The 22,153-nt window shown below is 35.4% G+C and overlaps 2 protein-coding genes across 2 annotated transcripts in view; one reads left to right on the plus strand and one right to left on the minus strand.

Moving 5' to 3' along the window:
• LOC140155108 (uncharacterized) overlaps nt 1–15,330 on the minus strand; it is a 35,773-nt gene extending 20,443 nt beyond the window's left edge. Inside the window, exons 1-5 of the mRNA XM_072177812.1 lie at nt 15,179–15,330; nt 11,515–11,717; nt 6,181–6,315; nt 3,182–3,287; nt 38–149 (exon numbers count right to left, since the gene is read on the minus strand). Coding sequence (XP_072033913.1) covers nt 38–149; nt 3,182–3,287; nt 6,181–6,315; nt 11,515–11,682 — 521 coding nt within the window. The 5' untranslated portion in view covers nt 11,683–11,717; nt 15,179–15,330. The remainder of the gene's footprint in view (nt 1–37; nt 150–3,181; nt 3,288–6,180; nt 6,316–11,514; nt 11,718–15,178) is intronic.
• Nucleotides 15,331–15,359: 29 nt separating this feature from the next.
• Nucleotides 15,360–22,153, plus strand: part of LOC140155106 (protein O-mannosyl-transferase TMTC2-like) — a 35,641-nt gene continuing 28,847 nt past the window's right edge. Inside the window, exons 1-3 of the mRNA XM_072177809.1 lie at nt 15,360–15,596; nt 18,421–18,550; nt 20,143–20,722. Coding sequence (XP_072033910.1) covers nt 18,444–18,550; nt 20,143–20,722 — 687 coding nt within the window. The 5' untranslated portion in view covers nt 15,360–15,596; nt 18,421–18,443. The remainder of the gene's footprint in view (nt 15,597–18,420; nt 18,551–20,142; nt 20,723–22,153) is intronic.

Below are 22,153 nucleotides of genomic sequence, written 5' to 3' on the forward strand. Positions count from 1 at the left end.
GGACATCTTGCTTGGTGTCCAAACTACATGGACTTACCTGATCCTGTCTTCCATGGCTTTCTTCTCTTTACTCAAGTATCTATTAAGATGTTCTTGAAGATCTGTGACAGTCTTACGGATATCCTCCTGATTGTTTGTCATTGGATGAACTGGAAAAAAGGACAGATCGACAGACGGAGTTGATTTTACTGTCTTACTCTATTCTATAGTGTAAGACAGGGGCGGCGCCAGGGTATTTTGATAGGGGGGGCAAAACAATTTTGGAAATTTCAGATGCAGCGCGACAGCGCTAATCGTCAGGCTTATGCGGCGCAGAGGTGTCTGAGGGGATGTGCCCCCTCAGAATTTAGAAAATTTCCAAAATGAAAGCACAAATGAAGCCATTTGATGCACCATTTTCACCCTTTTTAGGGTTATTTATTTATTTCCAACCGCATGGATTTCATTCACGGGCCAGACTTTCAGCCCGCTGGTTTTAGGCATGGATCTACTCAATTAGTAAATCTAGCACCTTTTGGCAACAAAATGGTACAAACGTGCACAAAGTGAAATATGGTGGAAACGTTAAATAAAGTCGCGCGAGGCGCGAAAAAAATTTGGGCACTTTTTAGGCTAAAATGGCCAAATATGAGGTTACTTTGGTCAGAAATCCACATAGGCGTCAACATTGGGGATGATTGTATGGACCATCTACCCTATCAAAATATTGGGGGGATGACTCCGGGTCAGATCTACGCCTCTGGTCGCAACGCAGTGTATGTTAAGTCAGTTGCATTGTATATTTTAAATATAAATTGACACGATAAAAATGATATGAATGGGGGTGTCTTGAGGTTGGAAATATTTCAAATTGAAAGCCGCAATCAAGAGCATAGACGGGAGTTAGTCGCCCCCATGATCACTAAACGCCGAAAAGAGCTGAAAAGGTCCACTTTGCGAGCGTAGCGAGTGAAAAAAACCCATTTTTTATGCTTTTTCAGTTAGAAAAGGACAAAATTTGCCATTCGCGAGTGTAGCGACCGAAAGAAGTTGGGAGAAGGCAAGAGAGGCCATGTGACATTTATGGGGAAAAATTTGCCGAAAATGGGCCCAAAATTATAAGACCACACAACTTCAAAACCTCCTAGGTCAGAATTCCACAAGGGGCAAGATGTCCGAAGGGGGAGTTTCCTCTTCTAACCATGGCCAGGGAGGGGAATGGCTCCTTTTCTTCTTCTCTCTCCTCTCTTTTTCTCCCCTCCCTTTTCTCTCTCCTTCTTCTCTTTCTCTTTTTCCTTCCTTTTACCTCTTTTTTGAAAATCATAGGGGGCAATTGCCCCCTTGCCCCCCCTAATGGCGCCGCCCTGGTGTAAGACAATGTGTGATGCAATCAAGTGAGCTGAATACATGCACACTACATATTGAGTAATTACTTAATTGTGACTTACTAAACCACAATGCTATAATATTGTAAATGTTCATATTACTATTTTGTATTCTACTTAATATTTCATGCCATTCCTTGTCAATCACATTTGCTAGTTTGTTTTGAATGTTTTCTCTATATTGTTACCAAGAGGGCCAGTGTTGCCTTTTACAAATATATATATACCCCCTTTACTGGCTGGTCTATATACTGTAAATGTGGACATTTTTGTGGTACATTAATTTTTGCGCTTTTCGCGCTCAATGCAGCTGCCGCAAAAAAAATAAAAACATGCGAATATATTCTTTTTATGTATAGGTCTATGTAAGGAGACTCAAAATCGTGAATTTTAAACAAGTGAAATGGTTAAAATTGGCGAAACGCTAAAAATTACACACACAAAAATAACCACTTTTACAGTAGTTGATTATATTGTGGTTGAATATGAATACATGTTTTTCTGGTACAGCAAAGGTAAATCTGAGTTCATTCCATCTAAGGTGCAAACAATATTCATTGCTGGTTTGACCACAAACCAGACAAACCACACATGTGTTTTTAACAGTTCCTCTTTGGTAATGCAATAATACCAACATTTAATTCAATTCTAACAATTTGATTTTTTTATTCAGTGTAATAGCATATGGATCAGAATATGTATTTGTAACATATATAGTTCATTTTAATTGACTTGAGATGATGTGAAGTAATCTACTTTAGCAGCAACAATTGGTGCATGAAATTGAAGCAATGTAATATAGGGCTAAAAAAATGTTTGGTTGCCCTCAACCGACCGACCCAAAAAATTGGAAATCTTGGGTTGGTTTTTTTTTTCTTTTTCCAATCACTTTTTTAGAAGAAACCTTAAATTTGCACAGAATCAAGGACTTTATATTTTTTATTCACTCATTTTATTTATTAAATGCATATTTAATTGAAAACAAGAAGTACTTCCATTTAAATCCAGTCCAAAAACACACATTTTTTAACCATAAAATGATCAAACATTTGTCAATACTAGCCTTTTCAAAATGAAGAAAAATCCACAAGAGTCCATCATGAAAAAAAAAAAAAAAAAAAAAAGAAAAAAAAAAAAAAAGATCGACCTACCGACCCTCCAAATTTTTGTCTCGGAAGTAAAACCAAACAATTTATTTTGGCCTAGGAAGAGTTCAGTCGCAAAATGAGATAAACAGAATGTGACGCCTTGTGTTATTTTATCAATATTGTTATGTTATTACCAGTGGCTTTGGTAATATCTCCCCTGACAAATTGAAGAAAAAAAGTATTTCTTGTTCTTAGTACGTAAATACGCACATATTCGGTAAACACCATGATATGGGAATAAAATAGCGTAAAATTGACAATTTTTGCATGTTTCGAAACTAAACATTTTTTGTGCGTTGCGCCTGCAGATATCTCAATAAAATTGGGCCGAACAAATGCTCATTATTACATTATTCTAACTGTATATAAATTCTTATTTTATTGGACATCACCACCATTTCAATGTATGTATTCTAGGCAAATATTAGGCAAAAAGTATTATTAGACAACAATGGTAGACCAAAATACACAGGGCAGGCTCTGTACTCTCTATACATTGGATCGGGTTGGGTGACTAATGTGTTACATTAATCTTACATTCTGCAGTTAGTCACAACAGAGAAATTTGTATGTGTCATTTAAATTAAGCTAAATGATGAATAGTTACATAGATACCATTTCCAATTATGTTTATTCTTCCAAACTATAAATTTACAATTCCATTCTTACCTAATGAAGGTCCTGATGTTTTGTCATTGTGATCACAGAGTATGACTCGATACAATGGTGAATAGTTGCTAGAATTCATTAACTGTTCCTGTTTGGACGGATTACTCTGAAACAAATAACCAAACAAATATTATAAAGCAAAATCATAATGAGCAATCATTTGAAATTCTCTTGTGTATATAGACATATTACTCCCACAAAACAAATACAGATTTTCACTCTGCATTACTTATCCATGATTTAGTTTAGTAATATCATCTGCACACAGCTCACGAGACTAGTCACATGATGATAACCGATGCTGATATATAATTACCGGTCCATAGTGAAGCAAACTGAATATATAAATAATTATATAACAAGCTAGGAACATTTTATTATTTTATACACTAGTGGAACTGGAAGAAACATATCTGATGTTGCTTATGACTTACAAACAGTTATTGTTATTGTTGTTAGAAAACTGTCATACAATGTACATACATGTACATTACCTTGACTTTGAACATTTGTTATCATTTGTGCAAACAAATAACTGAATTTAAAGATAATTTACTGTAATTTTTTTTTCATGATTGAAACAAAAATGAACACTTTGCCTTCACAATCATTATAGTGTACATGTATGCCACTTTTCAAAAGTGAACAATGAGAAATAAAAAATGTGTCAAAATGAAGTTCTCATGTTTTAGACAGTCTGTAACTCTTGCGAAAGCTATACTGGTGTATGGTCTTAATAAAAGAATACACTTAAGGTGGCTGTATCGGCTACGGTGTCATGCTCAGAACTCCTTGAAAATGATATATGATGTGTGTATTGATGAGAAAACCTTTCTTGCCAAGTTTTAATTTTTTCCAACAAAGCGTTTTTGAGTTACGCAATTTTTTGTCATCTCAAAATCCCATTGAATTACTACAGGGAAGGGCTTTTGGCACTTTGCCAATTTCTCAAAATAGCAACATTTTTGAAAACAAAGATTTTATTAAAACTGACTTTTCTCTCCTTTATAGCAGTTGTATATAAAAGTTTTAAGTTTCATTTTGCTGGTAATATATCACAGAATAATACAAACCAAGTTTATTTTCTAACTTAGTGTTACTTAAGTATATATTTAACAGGAATGTTGGTACTTTTTTTTAATGATTTTTTGATTTTTTCTAGAAACACTAAATTACCTAAATTCTAGGATTTTTTTAGCCAACAAGGAAGGGTGCTATGGTTACCAAACTTTCAGGGATGGTAAATAAGATTAATATCTAAATTTTCTCGTCAGTTTTTTTCCAATTAAGTGTTTCTATTTTAAGCTACAGTGTATCTAACATTCCCTAAAATTAAAAATGGAAAAAAAATTTTTTTTTCAAAAAGTAAACAAAAAACCCCATCCCTGAAAGTTTGGTAACCATACCTCCTTCCTAAGTGGGCAAAAAAAATCAAAAACTGTCAAAATTAAGGGAATTTTCAAAAAATAAAGAAAAACATAAGAATTGTTACAAGACTCTTAGAATAGGTGGGGAAAATACTTTTCTTTGTTATGGTAAAGATTTAAATGAATAAACCTGATTGATCAGACACAGGAGCTATTTTTCTGCAAGGGTGTTGTATCCGAGGCAGCTACCTTAAGTACTCCAAAATTTATGCAACAGAAGTAAAAACCCTGGTGAGTGGCATTTTGACTGTTAATCTTTGTTTGTTTACATCACATTTGCTGGTGATATGATATAGAGCTACATTGAATGTGACTCGAATGCATGTTGGCCCCTATGTGCAAGTTTGCACGTATTGTCCCGCTACTTCTATAGCTGTTAGCTGTGTGATATTTAGAGAATAAAGGTATTGTTTTTAGCCGCTGGAGTGGATCTATCGTCTCATATAACACGGGCGACATCATTATTTTAAGTAAAACAACGAGGTGAAGCCGAGTTGTTTTACGCCAAAAATAATGATGTCGCATGTTATATGAGACGATAGATGCACGACAGCGGCTAAAAACAATACCTTTATTCTCATTCTTAAACACTTCGATTCAAATAAATGTGTTAATCATAGGTATACCAAATTTTAATCAAATTAAATCCTACATTTCACAAGGAATTACCTAGGACTTAGAATTAATTAGTCCCGTTGTTGCTATCGCCTCCGATTGGTTCAAATAGCGCCGCATTGCGCTAAGGTGTGTGATATCGTGTCATATCACACGGGTAAGAACCAATAAGATTGCAGGAACATTATCAAGTGTTTAAGAATTTTGTCTAATGGCCAATGGTGCAAACTTATTAATTTAGGTACTAATGAGTCTAAAAATCCCAATTTATCCTGATATGATAAAAATTCACATTCACATTAAAAGTTCACATTATCCGTATTAACCTTGATGATTTTCCCCCTTTCAGCAATAACATAAAGCTCTCTGAAATATCATCAGGAATTCTAGAATACTCAGGATAAATAAATAAACCTGTGTGTACAGCTATAGGTCAATGACCATGCTAACAGCCTGCCCTATATGCAAGTATACTATGATTAGCAAATTAAAGCACTTTGCAGTTACATAATATTTCCAGGGAATCTTAGGTCACTGACTTCTTATCTTATTATTGTTACCAAGTTTAAGTTCTGATCCAGTTTGCCAGTTGGTCAAATAAAGGTGTTTTTTTTTATCCTTGAGTAAATTGCCACCATTATTCATACACATAAACTTGCGTAACCAACTTTTTCCTCAAACATATATTTTGGTTCAAGAAAGTATATTCTTGCAAAACTTGTCTCTAGTAATTGGTTCTGTAAATGTGCCACAATTAGTAAAAGCTTATAAAAATAGCTAAATAGTATTAGTAATATACTCATCAATTACAAATTACAAAAAACATGCACAATCAAAAAATAATATTGATGTGGAAGTGTGTTACACACTTAATGTTGCATTCAAATTTTAGGTTGAAATTTCCAGCAGTTTCCTCTTGACATGAAATTATTTACTGGCACTTATTTAGACACTTACAAGTAAACTACTATTGACAAGCACCCTGTTAATTCCTTTACTGCTAAATGTAGCATACACGGGAATACTACAATTTACACACGTTGTTACTCTCCAACCACCAGCATCACGCTTTCTAGCCAGACATCGTTGTTCCTATGTAAACAAGACAAACAAACACAAACTACTAAGGTATAAAGTTGAATTCATTAATTAGTATTTTCACTAATTTGTGACATGATCAAGAGGAATGAGCCGGATGTCGCAAATATTGTTTTTGAGATATTATTGGCAAAAACAGTGTTCAAATTCTTTTGTTTTATATTCTTTCAGCCATTGATAAATTGCTCATAACTTGATAACCAGATGTCCAATTTTGATGGGGTTTGCATCAAAATGTAGCATTCATAATCTGCCAGAAAATGATGTAAAAAACTTCTAATTGAAAATTGCCGACATGTGACTCATTCCCTTTGATCATGTCACATTTTATGAGGGATTAGTGTGCAAAACTTAAACTGCTGCAAAATATAAATTTAAATTATGTAGTTGACCATAAGCCTTATAATAGGAACCACACATCGATTAATTAATGGCAATTTCTTACTACTGACTAATGTTAATTCAATGCATTGAAATCGAATTGAATTGAAATTAATTTAGGGGGATTTTGATTTCAATGCATTGGAATTGAATTGGAATCGAAATGAGTGGACTTGTGCATGAATTGAATTGGATTGGAATTGAAATCATCGTGACCAATGAAGAATTGAATTGGATTGGAATTGAAATCATGTTGAGTGATGAAGAAAGAAGTGGAATTGAAATGAAATTCAGCTTTGATTTCAATTCAGCATTTCAATTCACAAGCAGATGTCTGTGATTCCAGATCATTCCCCCGGTAAAAAGTGCCCTTTCCCCGTTCTTAATTCTGATACACTTCCAGGTCTATTCACACAAAAGACACACATTAAAAATTTAGCATTTCCCTAAACATGATAAATAAAAAAGAAACAGATCACCATAAACTGGTACAAAACATGAACATATTACAAAACATATTGCAACTAAGTATTCTGGAAAGCTTTCATTTAAAAATGTTAGCATAAAATTGAAGAAAATTAAAAGTATGATATCATTTAAGACTTTTTGGAGATCTTCTTAATCTTTCTTTAGAAGAATATCTACTGTCTCTCTTGTCATGTGGAAAAATTATAGGTTCTATGTTCATAAAGACACTCATATCTTCTAATATGATGCAAATTGATTCTTAGCATTTCCAATGTTTTAAATTGCTTGATTTGATCGATAATGTGAGTATGAGATCCCCCCCAACTAATCATAAAGCCCTATTTTTCCTCAAGCTTCTAATTTTTTGCTTAAAAGTCATTGTACATTTGACAGCTTTTTTCACACTTTTTCAAAAGTACAAGGATTTTGGGTGTAAAATCTTAGGAGCAGAAAACAAGTAGGGGCTATCTATATAGTATCAAAACATTGATTTTCGACATCTTTGAGGTCAGTGTAGGGGCAGGGTCCCATTATCGATGTACCATTGACACACCTTAAGTATAGCAAATAGTGTGCAAGGTGGACAAGAAGTTAAGACATTATTAGGAAGTTAGTCACCTAAGAAGTTCCAAAGTTTCATAAAATAGGACCAAGAGGTCAAGGATCACTCGCATTGTTTGAATGTGAAAAGTGAGTTAACATAACAGCTCATAACAATAAAGTATCTTTTGTTGAAATGCTTTTGTGACAAGTAGTGTACTTGGTATTGACTGTTGCTGACTCAAGTGTTATAAAATTTAAAACATGTACTGCAAAAACAGTGTCTAGATATCAAACACTCTTCTAGACACCATCTTGTCCTCATTTTGTAAACATGTCTAAATGCTAACATGTTTAGTAATTTGATGCCTTGTGTTTAGATATTGTGTTTTGATGTTTTGAAGTTTGACATTTGTGTTTAGATTTTACATGTGTTTACACATCAAAGACAAAAAAGTGTTCAATCTCTATAGACACAGTTTTTGCAGTGTGCCTTTGGTCAATTAACACAAACTGCAACTGTATTGGAATTGGAATTGAATTGGAATTGAAATGAATGCTCAGAATTGAATTGAAATTGATTAGCTGTTAATTTCACTGCATTGGATTGGAATTGAAATGAAATGATTTTCAAATTGAAAAATTGAATTGGAATCGAATTGAATTAATTCTAAAGCATGGTGGATTGAATTGGAATTGAATAGAAAGACTCCAGGTGCAGAAAGAATTGAATTTGAATAGAATTGAAATCAATTTTCTGAAGTGAAATAACAATACTACTGACTGTGATTACATTTTTGAAATCATGTTTTCATTTGTACATACATGTATACAGTCAATGGACTGGGCCTTTTATAAGCACATCCTCAAGTTGGTAATAGTGAGGGATCTCCCAGGAGGAATTATCTATGTTTGGCGACAAGCACATCCACCAATACATACATCGCACGCATATGTATAACCACAAGGAAAACGCGGAGAGCGATATTCTGCTTACTGCACCCCTCAGTCAAGACTAAGCACAATTCAAACACTTTCATAATACTAAAGTTGGCCTTATAAATTTGAATACAATGAAACATTTTCAATGCATCTTGGTTAAACCAACTGCCTTGCTGAGAGGTATTATCACTTAACATACAAACCCCTGGTTAGTAATTGAACAAAACTAGGGTACCTGTGAGTCATAGGCTACAAATGATGTCATCCAGGGTTTATTTTTCCCTACCTGCCTGCCATAGCATTCAAAGTTATGTTACAGGTAGAGCTATGTACATTACAGATATTTAACTTGGATACAGACCCAAATTTAAATCTTGTGGAAAAATATGCATAGTCCAACATTTCATATTACAATGTCTGTTCTTTTGCAGTCATGGAATCATGTGATCATGCTATGAAGAAAATTTAGTACAATTTTTTTCAATGAAAAAGTGACAGATACAATGTATGCAGAAAGTTTTATGCCATATCATGTGAGTCTAAAGCTTAAAACTGGCATTAAATGCATGTTCAATATTGCAAAATTGCATGGAAAAAGGGACAACTTCCATCCAGTTCATTGCCACATTTGTATAAAATGTTCATTTTAAGAACTTGCATCTTTGCATAAAAATGCACTTACATAATAATTTTGGAAGTATGTACCGATAACATGTTGCTATATGTTTTGAAACTCTTTTACAATTTTCCGCCTAAATTGTTAACTTTTTTCACTGTAAATTGCAGCCCCTAATAAATGAAAAGCCACTTTAAATTAAAAAAAAAAACCACCAATATTCTACCCACGAGGCTTCTATTAAAAACAATATGGTATATGATTTTTATTTAAGTACAATTTTTCTATAAGGCAACGAAAGAAAGAAACCCTGTTCTACGGGCGGACAGACCTTTTAAGTAGGGTCGGTTGGTCGGGCTTTAAAAAAAAAAATTTTAATGACCCAAAAAATCACCAAAATCTGTAAATAATTTGCAATTTGAGAAAATACAAAAAAAACTTAATTCCTGAAATTTGGGTCGGCATTCATTTGTGCAGGATAAATTTGTGTCCCAATTTGTTCAAACTCTGGGTCGGTCGGGCTCGTAGAACAGGATTTTCTTTTTTCCTCGCCTAATGTACAAGTATAGAAATTTATTGTATTGTTTCCTCTGCCCAAAATAGCTTGCCCTCTTCCTTTAGAACAGCATGTTCAGCCTGCCAGTATTCTTAACACCACCAATTTTAATAACCGGCTGCTGTGGCGCATCATTCTTAAATAGCAGTGTCCTATATGTATGTTTATATTTCCCTTTAAAAATACGTCTAATAGATAATATATTGTTCAGCTGATTGCGCAGGATGATGCCGAGTTTTAAGGTCAGTCGGGTCAACAAGGAACTTCCCAGAAATCAACCCACAATGGAAAGGCTTTCCTCTCCAGGAGGTGCAATATTGCCTGCAGTGCATGGTAGCAGCATGCAGCATATAATCAGGTTGGCTAATCAAATTGCAATTAGTGGTTGGTTGGTACACATGTATATATGGCTATACGCAAAGCAAAAGCAATTGTTTTGCATCATAAGTGAATATAGCTTTGAAATTACACATAAAATTTAGGGCAATTTTTTTCACATTTTTTAAAGGAATAATTGGATGTGTGATGTATATCTAGCCTTCGTTTGTATTGTAGAAATGAAAAATTAAAAGTATTTACCCTTGATCAAGATGAACGTCAGTCGATTACTTTATAAACAGCGCCACAGTCGGTAAAAAGTCAGAATGTTTCCTTGGGGGGGGGGAGGATCCAATGTGGCCATATTTAAATTTGTTCACAATTTTTAATTTCTTTTTTGCAAGGTTGGAGAGTCCCTGGACCTAGAGCCATGTGCTGAAATCATTCATTCATGGTTAATTTTGGGGAAAAAATCACCAAAAATTACAATTTTGTATCCAAAAGGGGCAGATTTGCAACTTGTGTTCACTGCATAATATATTAAAGATCTAACAATGCATTGGATTTGTACACATAATAATAATAAGGCCCTTTACAATTAATTCTTAGTTTACTGTTTAAGATTTTTAAAAAGGCATGAGGTAACTTTTAATTATTAATTACTTATTTTTTTCTTTATTTTGAAACGAGTGGTCACAGCCCAATATCAACATTACATTTTGGTACTGCGGATTTGATTATAAATATTGCAATTATGGTTGATTATTATACATTGATAATAATGCAGGGGTGTTCTTTGTTTGTTCAGCATCATAGTTAGGATGATCAAAGTACAAAAATAGCAAATTAATGTTATTAAAATGTCATTTAACCCTAATTCCTGGAAGGGTTTGTTGGCTACTGGAAGGGATTGGGTGAGATTAGAACCTGAGACCCCTTGCATGCCAAGCACTAGGCTGCAGACACTTAGCCACAGGTCTTACGCTGGCCAGGCCAGCGAAAGCGTGCCCATATATCACTTAAGGTGATTGCGTCATCACATCTTGTGACCTTGAAGCAACAAGCTTTCTTCAGTAATAGACACACTACAGGTGAGACCACCAACTTGAACTTGCAGTTCGCATACTCCGCATAGTGAAGTCAATACTGTAACAATTTTGGCAAGTACGTAACAGAGTGCATCTTTCTTTTCAGACAATGAATAAAATGAAATTAGAAACAGAAAACCTTTCAACTATTACCATTTACACCCATAAATTAACACTACTAAGTACTAACCGTAAATTTGGTCCTTGATCCTAATAACCTTCATCCAAACCTTAACAATACAATTAAATACAATGCATAACATGCCAGATTTGACATCGCTTACCTCAGAAATACCACCTAAATCCAACTGCACTTCAGCAACATTTGATTGGAAGAAATCTACCTGGCTCTGGTCTACAGTCAGACCAAGTTTGGCACAATCTAATGCTACCAATTTATCACCCTTGGTGTGTATACTGATGTTCAGGCATTGACAAGTTAATTTACCCATTATGGAAGGTTTGCACGCAAGATGGCCGGATAGATCTGAAATTATTCGATCAAAATTGAAAAAGTTGCAATCAAAACATGTACCGGTACCAACATGTAGTACTGTACATACATAAATCATTTTTTATCAATTAAAGTTAATTTTTTTATTTCTGCCGTGGTCAGAGTTGTGCATATCGCGTACATGAGCATGAACACACAGGCGATAAACAATCATGCTGATTGGTTGATCAACAGTCTTGGCAACAATTTGGTTTACCCATTGGTCATCGGTGCGTGTAAGGGGAGGAGACCTCGCCACTTCTATGCGATCACCAATCATCAGCGCATACCCCAACCACAGAAAGAAATAAAAAATTAACTTTAATCAAGGATACAACAAACCACTAGTAATTTTCCAATCAGGAACATTCAGATAATTTTAGAAGCAATTACCAGAGAGTCTTATAGCTTTGTGTAAGAACAAATAAAAAACAAATTTTATTTTAAATAGAGATGATAATGTGGCATACTGCTTTATGTACACATGTTCAGCCTACAGCCAAGAACCAATTTAAGATAACAATTTTGCACTGGACTTAAATTACTAATTGATCTCCCTTAGCGTGCATGAAAATAAATGATACTGTATGGTATGTACACCCGGGGGGGTACTCAAGTTTGGTTTTGGTAGGGACGTGCCGCTGAGATTTTGGAAGTGGACCCATAAATATACCAATTTTTCAAGAAATTTGGACCCATTGATATACCAAAGTCTAAATTTTCGGCCGAATTTAACCAAAATTATCTTAGTTTTTACAAATTTTCCCAAAATTTTGGGAAAATTTTGAAAATTTTGGCTAGATTAAGGAAAAATTGGAGCTGTTTTCCGAAAAAATTGAGAAAATTTTGAAAAAAGGACCCATTCATATATACCAAAATAGGCTTTGAAAAGGGGGTCATTGATATACCAGAAGGCTGAAAATGCTACCCATGTTTGCGGCACGTCCCCGTCTGGTCATTTGTACTGAGTACCCCCCCGGGTATGTACATAACTTTTGATGATTGAAATGTATTTCTAGAAATATTCATGCGAAATACATGGAATTTAATTGGTTTATTATTTTTTGATTTGACAATATCAAAACAAACACCAGAGATGCAAGTGGCCTTAAATATAAAAAAAAAATGGGTGGAGAACACTTCCTTATCTTTTGCCAAAAGGTATATACCGTATTGTTTGTAATAAACGCCCCGGGGGCATTGCATTTTTCCAAAAGGGGGCGTTTATTGGAAGTGAATTGTCAGTGAAAAAAGCTTAAAAATTGTGTTTAATTTCCGATGGTGCTCCTATTAAAAGGAGGGATTTACACTATACATGATGGCGGCGCCCACGGAAAATGATATTTTCGTGGGGAATACAACAAAATTACACCTGTAAGTGCATGGAATTAGTGAAATTCTACCATAATTAGGCAATGAAATGGATGGGAGTTGAGTCATAATAGGTTTTGTCCATTCAATTTTAATAGCGATCGTGACTGACATGACTGATGCAAGTTTTAAGCTTACCTACAGCTACACGATATGTCATGGAAATGTTAGCATTTTGTCAATTTTCACAGAAACATTGGAGGGGAGGGGGCGTTTATTAGAGGGGGAGCGTTTATTACAAACAATACGGTAACTGAATTATAAAAATAAAATTGAAGCGGCCTCACAAAAGGAAGCGAGGGGAAGGAAAACACATACATGTTTTTTTTTAAGGTTGCGATTTTTCAGACATCTAATCGTAGGCCTAAGGGGGCCATCATTATGGGTGGTCGGACCCATATATATACTGGGGGTCATAAAAATTTTAGAAAGAAAAATAGAGGATGGAGTCATACAATTTTTGATGACCAAAATGTAGGGAGTCACAAGATGACCATTGACCAAAGTAAATCAATAAGACTGATATACAATTTTAGCTGGTGAGAGCCCAGTGTGAGAGCTGGACACTTTTGTATATGGCGATGACCAGTGTTTATGGACACTTTTAACATACAAGTACGTAACTTGCATGTGATAGGGTAGATTCGATAGAGCTACATTGTACAATTTGTACAAAATACATGTTTGACAGGCCCAAAAGTTGGGTATGAAAGGCAAACCTCAGGCTCAGTTAACACATATTGGCCCAAACACAATACATATTTTACATAGAAAATTAAAAGAATGTCTGTTCAGATATTTCAAGGAAACCTACAAAAATATGTTGTCTATACTTCACTTGACCCAAATATAGGATTTATTTTTGTGATGATATAATCACACATGGAATTTTAGAGGGATTTTGATAGCAGTTGCACATAGAAAAGCTGAGACTATGGCTATGCTGGTTTTTTTTTTGATGCATGCCATTAAAAGTTGGCCGAATATTTTTGATGAAAGTCAACCTTGACAAGATGTAGTGCCGTACTATTATGCTGACTTTCGTATTCGGCGAGGAGGACGATTTCGACCTCCTGGTTTGTTTACAAACAGAGAGGTAGACAAAAGACCGTTCCGCTTGTCCATACACCAAAGTATCAGAAGGATGGTCCACAATAGCGGGATTCACATAACATGAATAGGGATTAAAAAGCTGTCACGTAGAACCATGTGCTTCTAGTGTCCAATTTGCCATCAAGATTTCATATGTGACCGTCCACCACGAATGAGCCGTAAATGTCCTCAATTGTATTCTGAGTTACAGTGTAAAATGGGCATGAAGGTCGTATTCATAGGTACCTCAATTTGGTGCTACGTGTACCTCATTTAATGAGATACACGTAGCACCAAATTGAAATACCTATGAATATGACCTTCATGCCCATTTTACACTGTAACTCAGAATAGGCCTACAATTGAGGACATTTACGGCTCATTCGTGGTGGACGGTCACATATGGAAACAGTTCAGACCCAGAACAGGATCATGTCAGAAATTAATATTTTGTTCTGGGTCTGATTATTCGGACATGTAGACAAGATGTAACTTTGCTAGCCTACAGAAAATGCTATGACAAAATGGTTTTCAGTTTTGGCTTTCTTTGCTCAAGGGCTTTAAGTTGATATATAAATATTATATATGAATATTAATTATAATTTTATGATGTGGTTTGATGCATGATGGCAAGTTTCATACATGATCATGTACTACAAAATTACCGCAAAACTCATAGTGAATTGGGGATGTGGTATGTGTAGCCTAAAGCCTTACCCTAACATTTTTACAACACTAAACATATGCCAAATAATCTATGCCCCTAAAAAGAGGATTAATTTTTGTCATGAGTTGGTGCTGAGCAGCAGCTTTAATCCTATCAGCTGCTTTAATATCGAGTCACCTGATCGGATAACCCTGGAGGTCTTGGCAGCACAGCACAGGCAGGACATGCAGGACGTGTATACGTGAATGCGAGTGGAAATTCCCGTCGCAAAAAACGATCAAAATTTACAATGACGCACCTCAAATATGGATAGCATATTACTTACCTATTGCAGTTTACCTCAATCTTTCTTCTGGAGCTCTAAAAGTTGTTTTCCTTGCTCCCTGATCAAGAATTTAACCCATAACAGTGAGGAAAATCTCACGCAAAGTCCTCACACAAGACGTCCATGTTGCTGCAATCAATCAGCTAGTGTTGCCAGTTCTTCGGCAACGGTGTTGCCTTAGTTTAGATAGGAAGTCTAAATTTAGGGCTAGCACTGCCTCGGCGCACTATCAGGCACTATCGTTTTAGGGATTTTACTAAAGTTATTGTAGGAATTTATTTATTCTGTCATGTAAATATCGTGGATGGATGGTAAATATTTACACGCTTCCTGGAATTTGGATGGAAGCAGCTCAAGATATACGGTATATATGTTCAGGGTGGTCAGCTGTGATGGATGTTCATGAAATAATATAAAAGTAAGATTTCCCTGAGATGCTGTGTGTAGCCCCAGGCTACATCCATGCATCACAGGCTAAAATGAATTATGTGTAACTAAAATCATGCATGCATGTAAGCTTACTCGCTTGCCAGTACAGTCTCAGTAACTTACCTTACCTTGATCGAAAAGTCTATCCTCAATCCAGGTCAATGATAACCGACAATGGATATGAGGATAGAAGCTATCTCAAAACGCGTTAGAATCAGTAAAGCATGACACCATGTAAAGCAATGGAAATTCGTAAGTAAACAACACCGATCACGACCAGTTGTAGTAACTACATATTTCGAACGTTTGAGGACTTGTTCACACGCGGAAGTGTGAGTTCCAATTATTGGAACTGGATCACGATGGGTAGTCGGGTACCATGCACCCTAAAAAGTTGCTCAAATGACACGTCGGCGAATCGTTAGCATGGTTACACCTCTTAAAGATGAGTAAACTTTGCTCTGAACTTCTCGAAGATACAGATATTTTTAAGTCATTATTTCAGTAACAATAAAGTATTGATATTGGTATGGTTTATTCTATCTTATGTTGTTTTAATGTGTAGTAATAGGCTTAAATGTAAAGGTGTTCGGGATTACCCCACTCTCCCCTATAGTGTCCGCTTCATTTACTTACGTCATTCAGCCCGCTGCCTTGAAAATTAATTTCGCTTCGAAAGGGAAAGGACCCGTACGAGCCCAAACTTTACCAACACAATTTTCTCTTTTTTCAGGAGAAATACGAAAAAAAAATTGCAAAGTCTAGTGTCAACTTGTAATGTACATTGTAATAATTATTCTCTTCGAATGGAGTTAAACTTGTTTTTGCAATAGATATGCCCTTCAAGAAATTCTTGGTTATTATTTATAAATACATTGTAAACACTTTCTTTAAAAAGCTAGGTGTAAAGCTTTAGGGAAATAACAAAAATATTAGGGGCCTCCCTAGTCCGAATAATCAGACCCAGAAAAAAATTATTATTTCTGACATGATCCTGTACTGGGTCTGAACTGTTTCCATATGAAATCTTGATGGCAAATTGGACAATAGAAGCACATGGTTCTACGTGACAGCTTTTTAATCCCTATTCATGTTACGTGAATCACGCTATTGTGGACCATCCTTCTGATACTTGAGTGTTTGGACAAGCGGAACGGTCTTTTATCTACCTCTCTGTTTGTAAACAAACCAGGAGGTCGAAATCGTCCTCCTCGCCAAATACGAAAGTCAGCGTAATAGTACGGCACTGGGGCCTCCCCATTTTTATGATGTGTTGACAAAACCTCTGCAATTGCAATTTTACACAGAAATTTCACGGGTAAATTTGTAACAAATTAACAAATAATAAGGGCCTCCCTCAACAAATTTTGAGAAAGTCTGGACGATATCCCGGGACGATATATATATATGTACACATTTTTTATTTTACTTGACCTACCTTTGGGTTTACGCACACCAAACAGCAGGGAATTAGCTTAGTCAAGGCAGGATAGGACCAGTCCTTGGATGATGCGATCATCTCATCTGGGATGACATGTAGCTTGAGTGAGGACTGAGGAAAGGGGTGATTGGTCACTGTTCATGCCAGTTTGAGCCGGAAAATGTTCTGATAAGATGAAACTCTGCCCCTGGACCCTGGGATGTTTTAAAAAAATTGTGAAACCAATTGAACTTTTTTTTTTTTTTTTGATTTTGGTTGCGAGCGCCTATAATCCTTTTTTTTTTGCTCTTCACTTTTTCAAATCATCTAAACATGGCATGCCCCTCACAATGCCAGTGCCTGTTTAGTTGTTATTGCATGCATTGCTTGAAGGCCCGGTCACACTATGACGAATAGGGGTGAACGGCAAGCGACGTTAAGCTGCGAATTGCAATTTTGAATTTACCGTCACTCACCGTGTGTTGCCGTTAGTTGTCACTGACGAATCCGTTAGTGACCGCAGACGGCCGCAATTATTCGTCGCGTTCGTCTTCAAAAGAATCAGTTGTGATTCCGTTCAGATTTTGTTGGAGACCGCAACCCTCATTTCTTTGACGTTTCCATACCGTGCGAAGCCGTGTCTGGTCGTTTTGAGGTCGTCACAATTTCGTTGGTAGTCGTTGGTAAACGTCACTTCGATTTTAATAGACTACCCGGCACGATGCAATTTTAAAGTTCATATAAAATGAAAATAATATCAATAATAATCAAAAATATTAACATTTCTGATTATTATTGATATTGTTATTGATATTTTTGGTTATTATTGATACTAATATTAACATTTTTTATTATTATTGATATTGATGATAATATTTTTGATCATTATTGATATATTGATATTGATATAATAGTTTGGATTATTATTGATATTGATTTTTATATTTTGATTCCTATTGATATTTATATTAATTTTTTTGATTATTATTGATATTGATGGTAATATTTTGATTATTATTGATAAAGATGTTAATAGTTTTGATTATTATTGATATGTGTAATATTTTTGATTATTATTGATATGTGTAATATTTTTGATTATTGATATCGATGTTAATATTTTTGATTATTATTGATATACAGTAGATATTAATAGTTTAGATTATTATTGATATTGCTTTTACTATTTTTGATTATTATTGAAAAGTGCAAGTCAGCAATAAAGCTATAAACAAGCTTTACAGCTCTAGTTTGATTGTGAATCTATAGTCTTATCGTCGTGAGGGTACATTTTTGGTTGTATTTATATTAATAGGGAGCTTACATGTAGGCTCATACAACTATAATTATACCATTGATACAAAGTTTTTGTACCAATTTTAATATCCCACAGTTACCTGACTCAATGCACTACTGATGCTGCCATCAGACAAGATGTTCCACGAAGCCATACTTTGCAATGCAGTTGTTGCTTTTATCACCTATGCCAACACACTCAGTGCGGAGTTCACTTATGATGATTCGTAAGTATACAATAAACAGGGCTTTATTTTAAAACCTATCCTGATCTCTGTCCATGAGTGGCAGGTCATTTTGCTTTTGGATAAGTGAAATTATCAAAGTATTTGACAGATAAGGCTATTGAAACTTGATGTTGAGTTTAGCGTCCCATTTCTTTCAGCTCATAATGAGGCAATTATTTCATTATTCATTATTTTCAAGATTTCATTATCAACGGCCTTTTACCAATGCTTATGCGCTTTTGTTCAATCTAATTGGGTATCGCCAGTCGCAATATAATGTCACAAACACACATAAACATTTATAAAAGTATAATTATCTTGCCTTTTGTTTTTCAAGGTTTAAAACAAACTAAATGTATTCCGAAGTATACCATGCCGGTCTTCTTCACTCCAATTTGTACTAACCTCTCCGTCTCCGTATACATGGATTGAGTCATTTATATACAAAAATAACAATCATGCAGAACATTATGAAATACATTTTTGGCACCAATTTGTCAAAACTAGGTCTTTCCTAGTTAAATTATTTACAAAAACAACAATGTCCAATGTCCATCTGATAAAACATTTTGGCTAAGTTAAGTTCTCTTCTAGTCTACTCTGGTATCCCAAAGGTATAATTGAAATAATTGGATAGAGCAAGGATCAAAAACCTGTATATTTTTAATGCTAAAATATTTAGATGGATTCATCTAATAGTTCTCAAGGCTTTACATGTATATAGTTTTTGAAGGGTTCAAATACAAAAAAAAAAAAGGGTTTAAAAATTTTGCAAAACAAATTTTCTTTCTGGTTTAGTAGTAATTTGCAAAATAATGAATTATTTTCAGATTTTACATCTCAAACGCGGCACAAAATTCATAACGTGGGCGGTGGATGCTAAACTCAGAATCAAGTTTCAAGTGCCTAACCAATTATTTTAGATGAGTGTTATGACCGCTCCAATTTGTTAGGTCAGTAATATTTTATAATAGAGCCAGAAGTGGCTAGTGTCAAAGATAGTCAACAGCCCTGATAGTATTGAGAGAATAATGTAAATTATGTAATACCTAATTACTTCCAACATGGGAAGCTTTATATAATGTGTAATACTTCAAATTGATGCATGTCAAAACTTGACAAGGCTATATTAAACATAAAAATATGATTTATGAATAAGAATTAAATTCTTTTTAAATAAAATTTTGATGGTACACATACATGTACATACCTCAATGATAAGTTTCATACTAGGCATTCCTGCTCATCACTGACTACTTCCTAAATGGAAGTTGATATTGATGGTGCTATTTTGAGGGATTTGATCACTAGAATTGAAGAATTTTAGTTTCATGGGTAATCCTGATGAAGTAATTTATGGATAAATATGATTATTTTTTTTTTTTTTTTCAATTTATTATAATATAACGTAATATGATTCCACATGATCTGGAATTGCAGGTCCACTAATGCTCAAAACTGCAGACTAAGGTCAGGTCATTTAGGCTTTATTTTCTCCAAGGTATGGGGGGAGGATAGTTTTGTCATACCAGTACCAAAAGATTGGAGTGATACGAGTCAGTGTTATTTTATTTTTTTCTATTTGTCTACAGGCCAGCCATAGTCACGAACAACAATGTCCACGGCAAAACACCATTATCACAGATCTTCTTTGATGATTTCTGGGGGGTGCCAGTTACGCATCAAGGAAGCCACAAGTCATACCGCCCTCTATGTACTCTTTCATTCCGTCTCAACTATCTGGTCGGGGAACTGAACCCTTTTGGGTATCATCTAGTGAATGTGTTACTCCATGCCATAGCATCAGGGTTGGTCACATTCACCGCTAATAGACTATTTGAGAGATTTCTTCCTACTCTTCTTGCTGGCCTCTTCTTCGCATTACACCCTGTTCATACAGAAGCTGTGGCAGGAATCGTTGGTCGTGCTGATGTCGGCGCATGCATCTTCTTTCTCTTGTCTTTCAATTTTTACTTCACCTATTGTGTTAATAGAGAATCACATCCTGATCGGAGGAAAAACGCTTATTTGTTTCTTAGTGTTTTGTGTGCAGCTTTCAGCATGCTTACAAAAGAACAAGGCATCACTGTGCTTGCTGTTAATGTAGTATTTGATATCCTGTACCAAGGACAGATGAGCCACTATGCAAGCTATACAGTTGTGTTTAAAAGGGTAAGTTTATAATATCATCATTCACCAGAGTTGACTCTTGAACTTGTATAACTTTAATATACACAAATTAGAGCTTGTATAATTGTTTCTTTTGTACAAGTTTTGTTAATGTTATACATGTACAATGTTCAACTTTTCAAGAACTTCTGACGAAGAATGTATGGTGCTACTAGAAGCTCTTGAACTTGTACAAGTTTCAACTTTATTTTATTTATTTATTTATTTATTTATTTATAACATTCGGCCGAAGCCAGGCTAAACCCAATAGTGCTCAGAGGCAACTAAATTCAAGGGATGCCATCCGGATATGACGGGACAGGGATATGGGAAGAGGTCCGATTTTAGATGCAGGAGGAAAACCGGAGCACCCGGAGAAAAACCTGCGAGGACGAGCATGGATCGGCAACCAAACTCACATGTGGCACCGCGGGGAATTAAACCCCAGCCACAGTGGTGAGAAGCGAGTGAGAAGACCACTACACTAACCCGCCCTACTTTTTTGTACAACTTCAAGAACTATTGATAGTTTTGATGATGTAATAAATGAATGAACATACCATTTTATGTATATTTTTTGTGTAGACAGCAAATTGTATGTATTCAGTGTTAGTAGACTTCTCACATGTTATCATGAATTGAACAAGGGGGTACTACACCCCTCGATAAATTTGTGTCTATTTTTTCATTTTTCTCAAAAACTAATAACACAGTGATAACAAAAGTTACGTATATTACAGTACCTGACGCGTGTAAGTAACCAAAACACGCGTGCCCCGCGAATTTTTCCACGCAAAACTCCCGCGTGGGAATTACTGATCGCGGTTGAATGCGTGTTGTAATCCGCCTGGGAGGCATGATGTCGGTCGAGGAGATACAACTCGGCAAATTACCCGTGGTCTTCCGTGTGATCGCGTCGTGTATCGTGTTGAAGCGTGTTGTGAATTCTTGTCTCAAAATCAATATCGTTGTGTTTGTTCTGTTAAGTGCATGTACTCAAAACCAAACAAGATGACGATTAACGTAATTGTTGTGTAATTAATGTAATTATGGTAAACTCAACCAGGGATAGACAGACTCAACTAAGCCTCTAGTACACTGGGACTGAACGACTGCTTGCCCTTTGTGTTTACACGTTACAGGGATACAGATACACACACCGCACGCGGCGGGCCGAAAATACCCCAAAACTCGGCATTTTAAAATCGCTCCTATTTATTTCAAATTTAAAGTATAGCTCTAAAATTGACTAAAACCCCTCACCATAGATGAAATAAACAACCAATCATCATAAAAGTGTATTTTAACTTTTATTTTTGCGTTGACGGCCTTTCAAAGTCAAGCTTGCTTTACGCAAGTTCCCGGGCGCAAGTTCAGCTCCCCTGACACCGTGCATAGCCAGGGTGTATAGTAGTCGGCGACGCGACGCCCCAG

The sequence above is a fragment of the Amphiura filiformis genome, chromosome 6 (genome assembly GCF_039555335.1).
Source record: "Amphiura filiformis chromosome 6, Afil_fr2py, whole genome shotgun sequence".
NCBI classification, from domain to species: Eukaryota; Metazoa; Echinodermata; class Ophiuroidea; order Amphilepidida; family Amphiuridae; genus Amphiura; species Amphiura filiformis.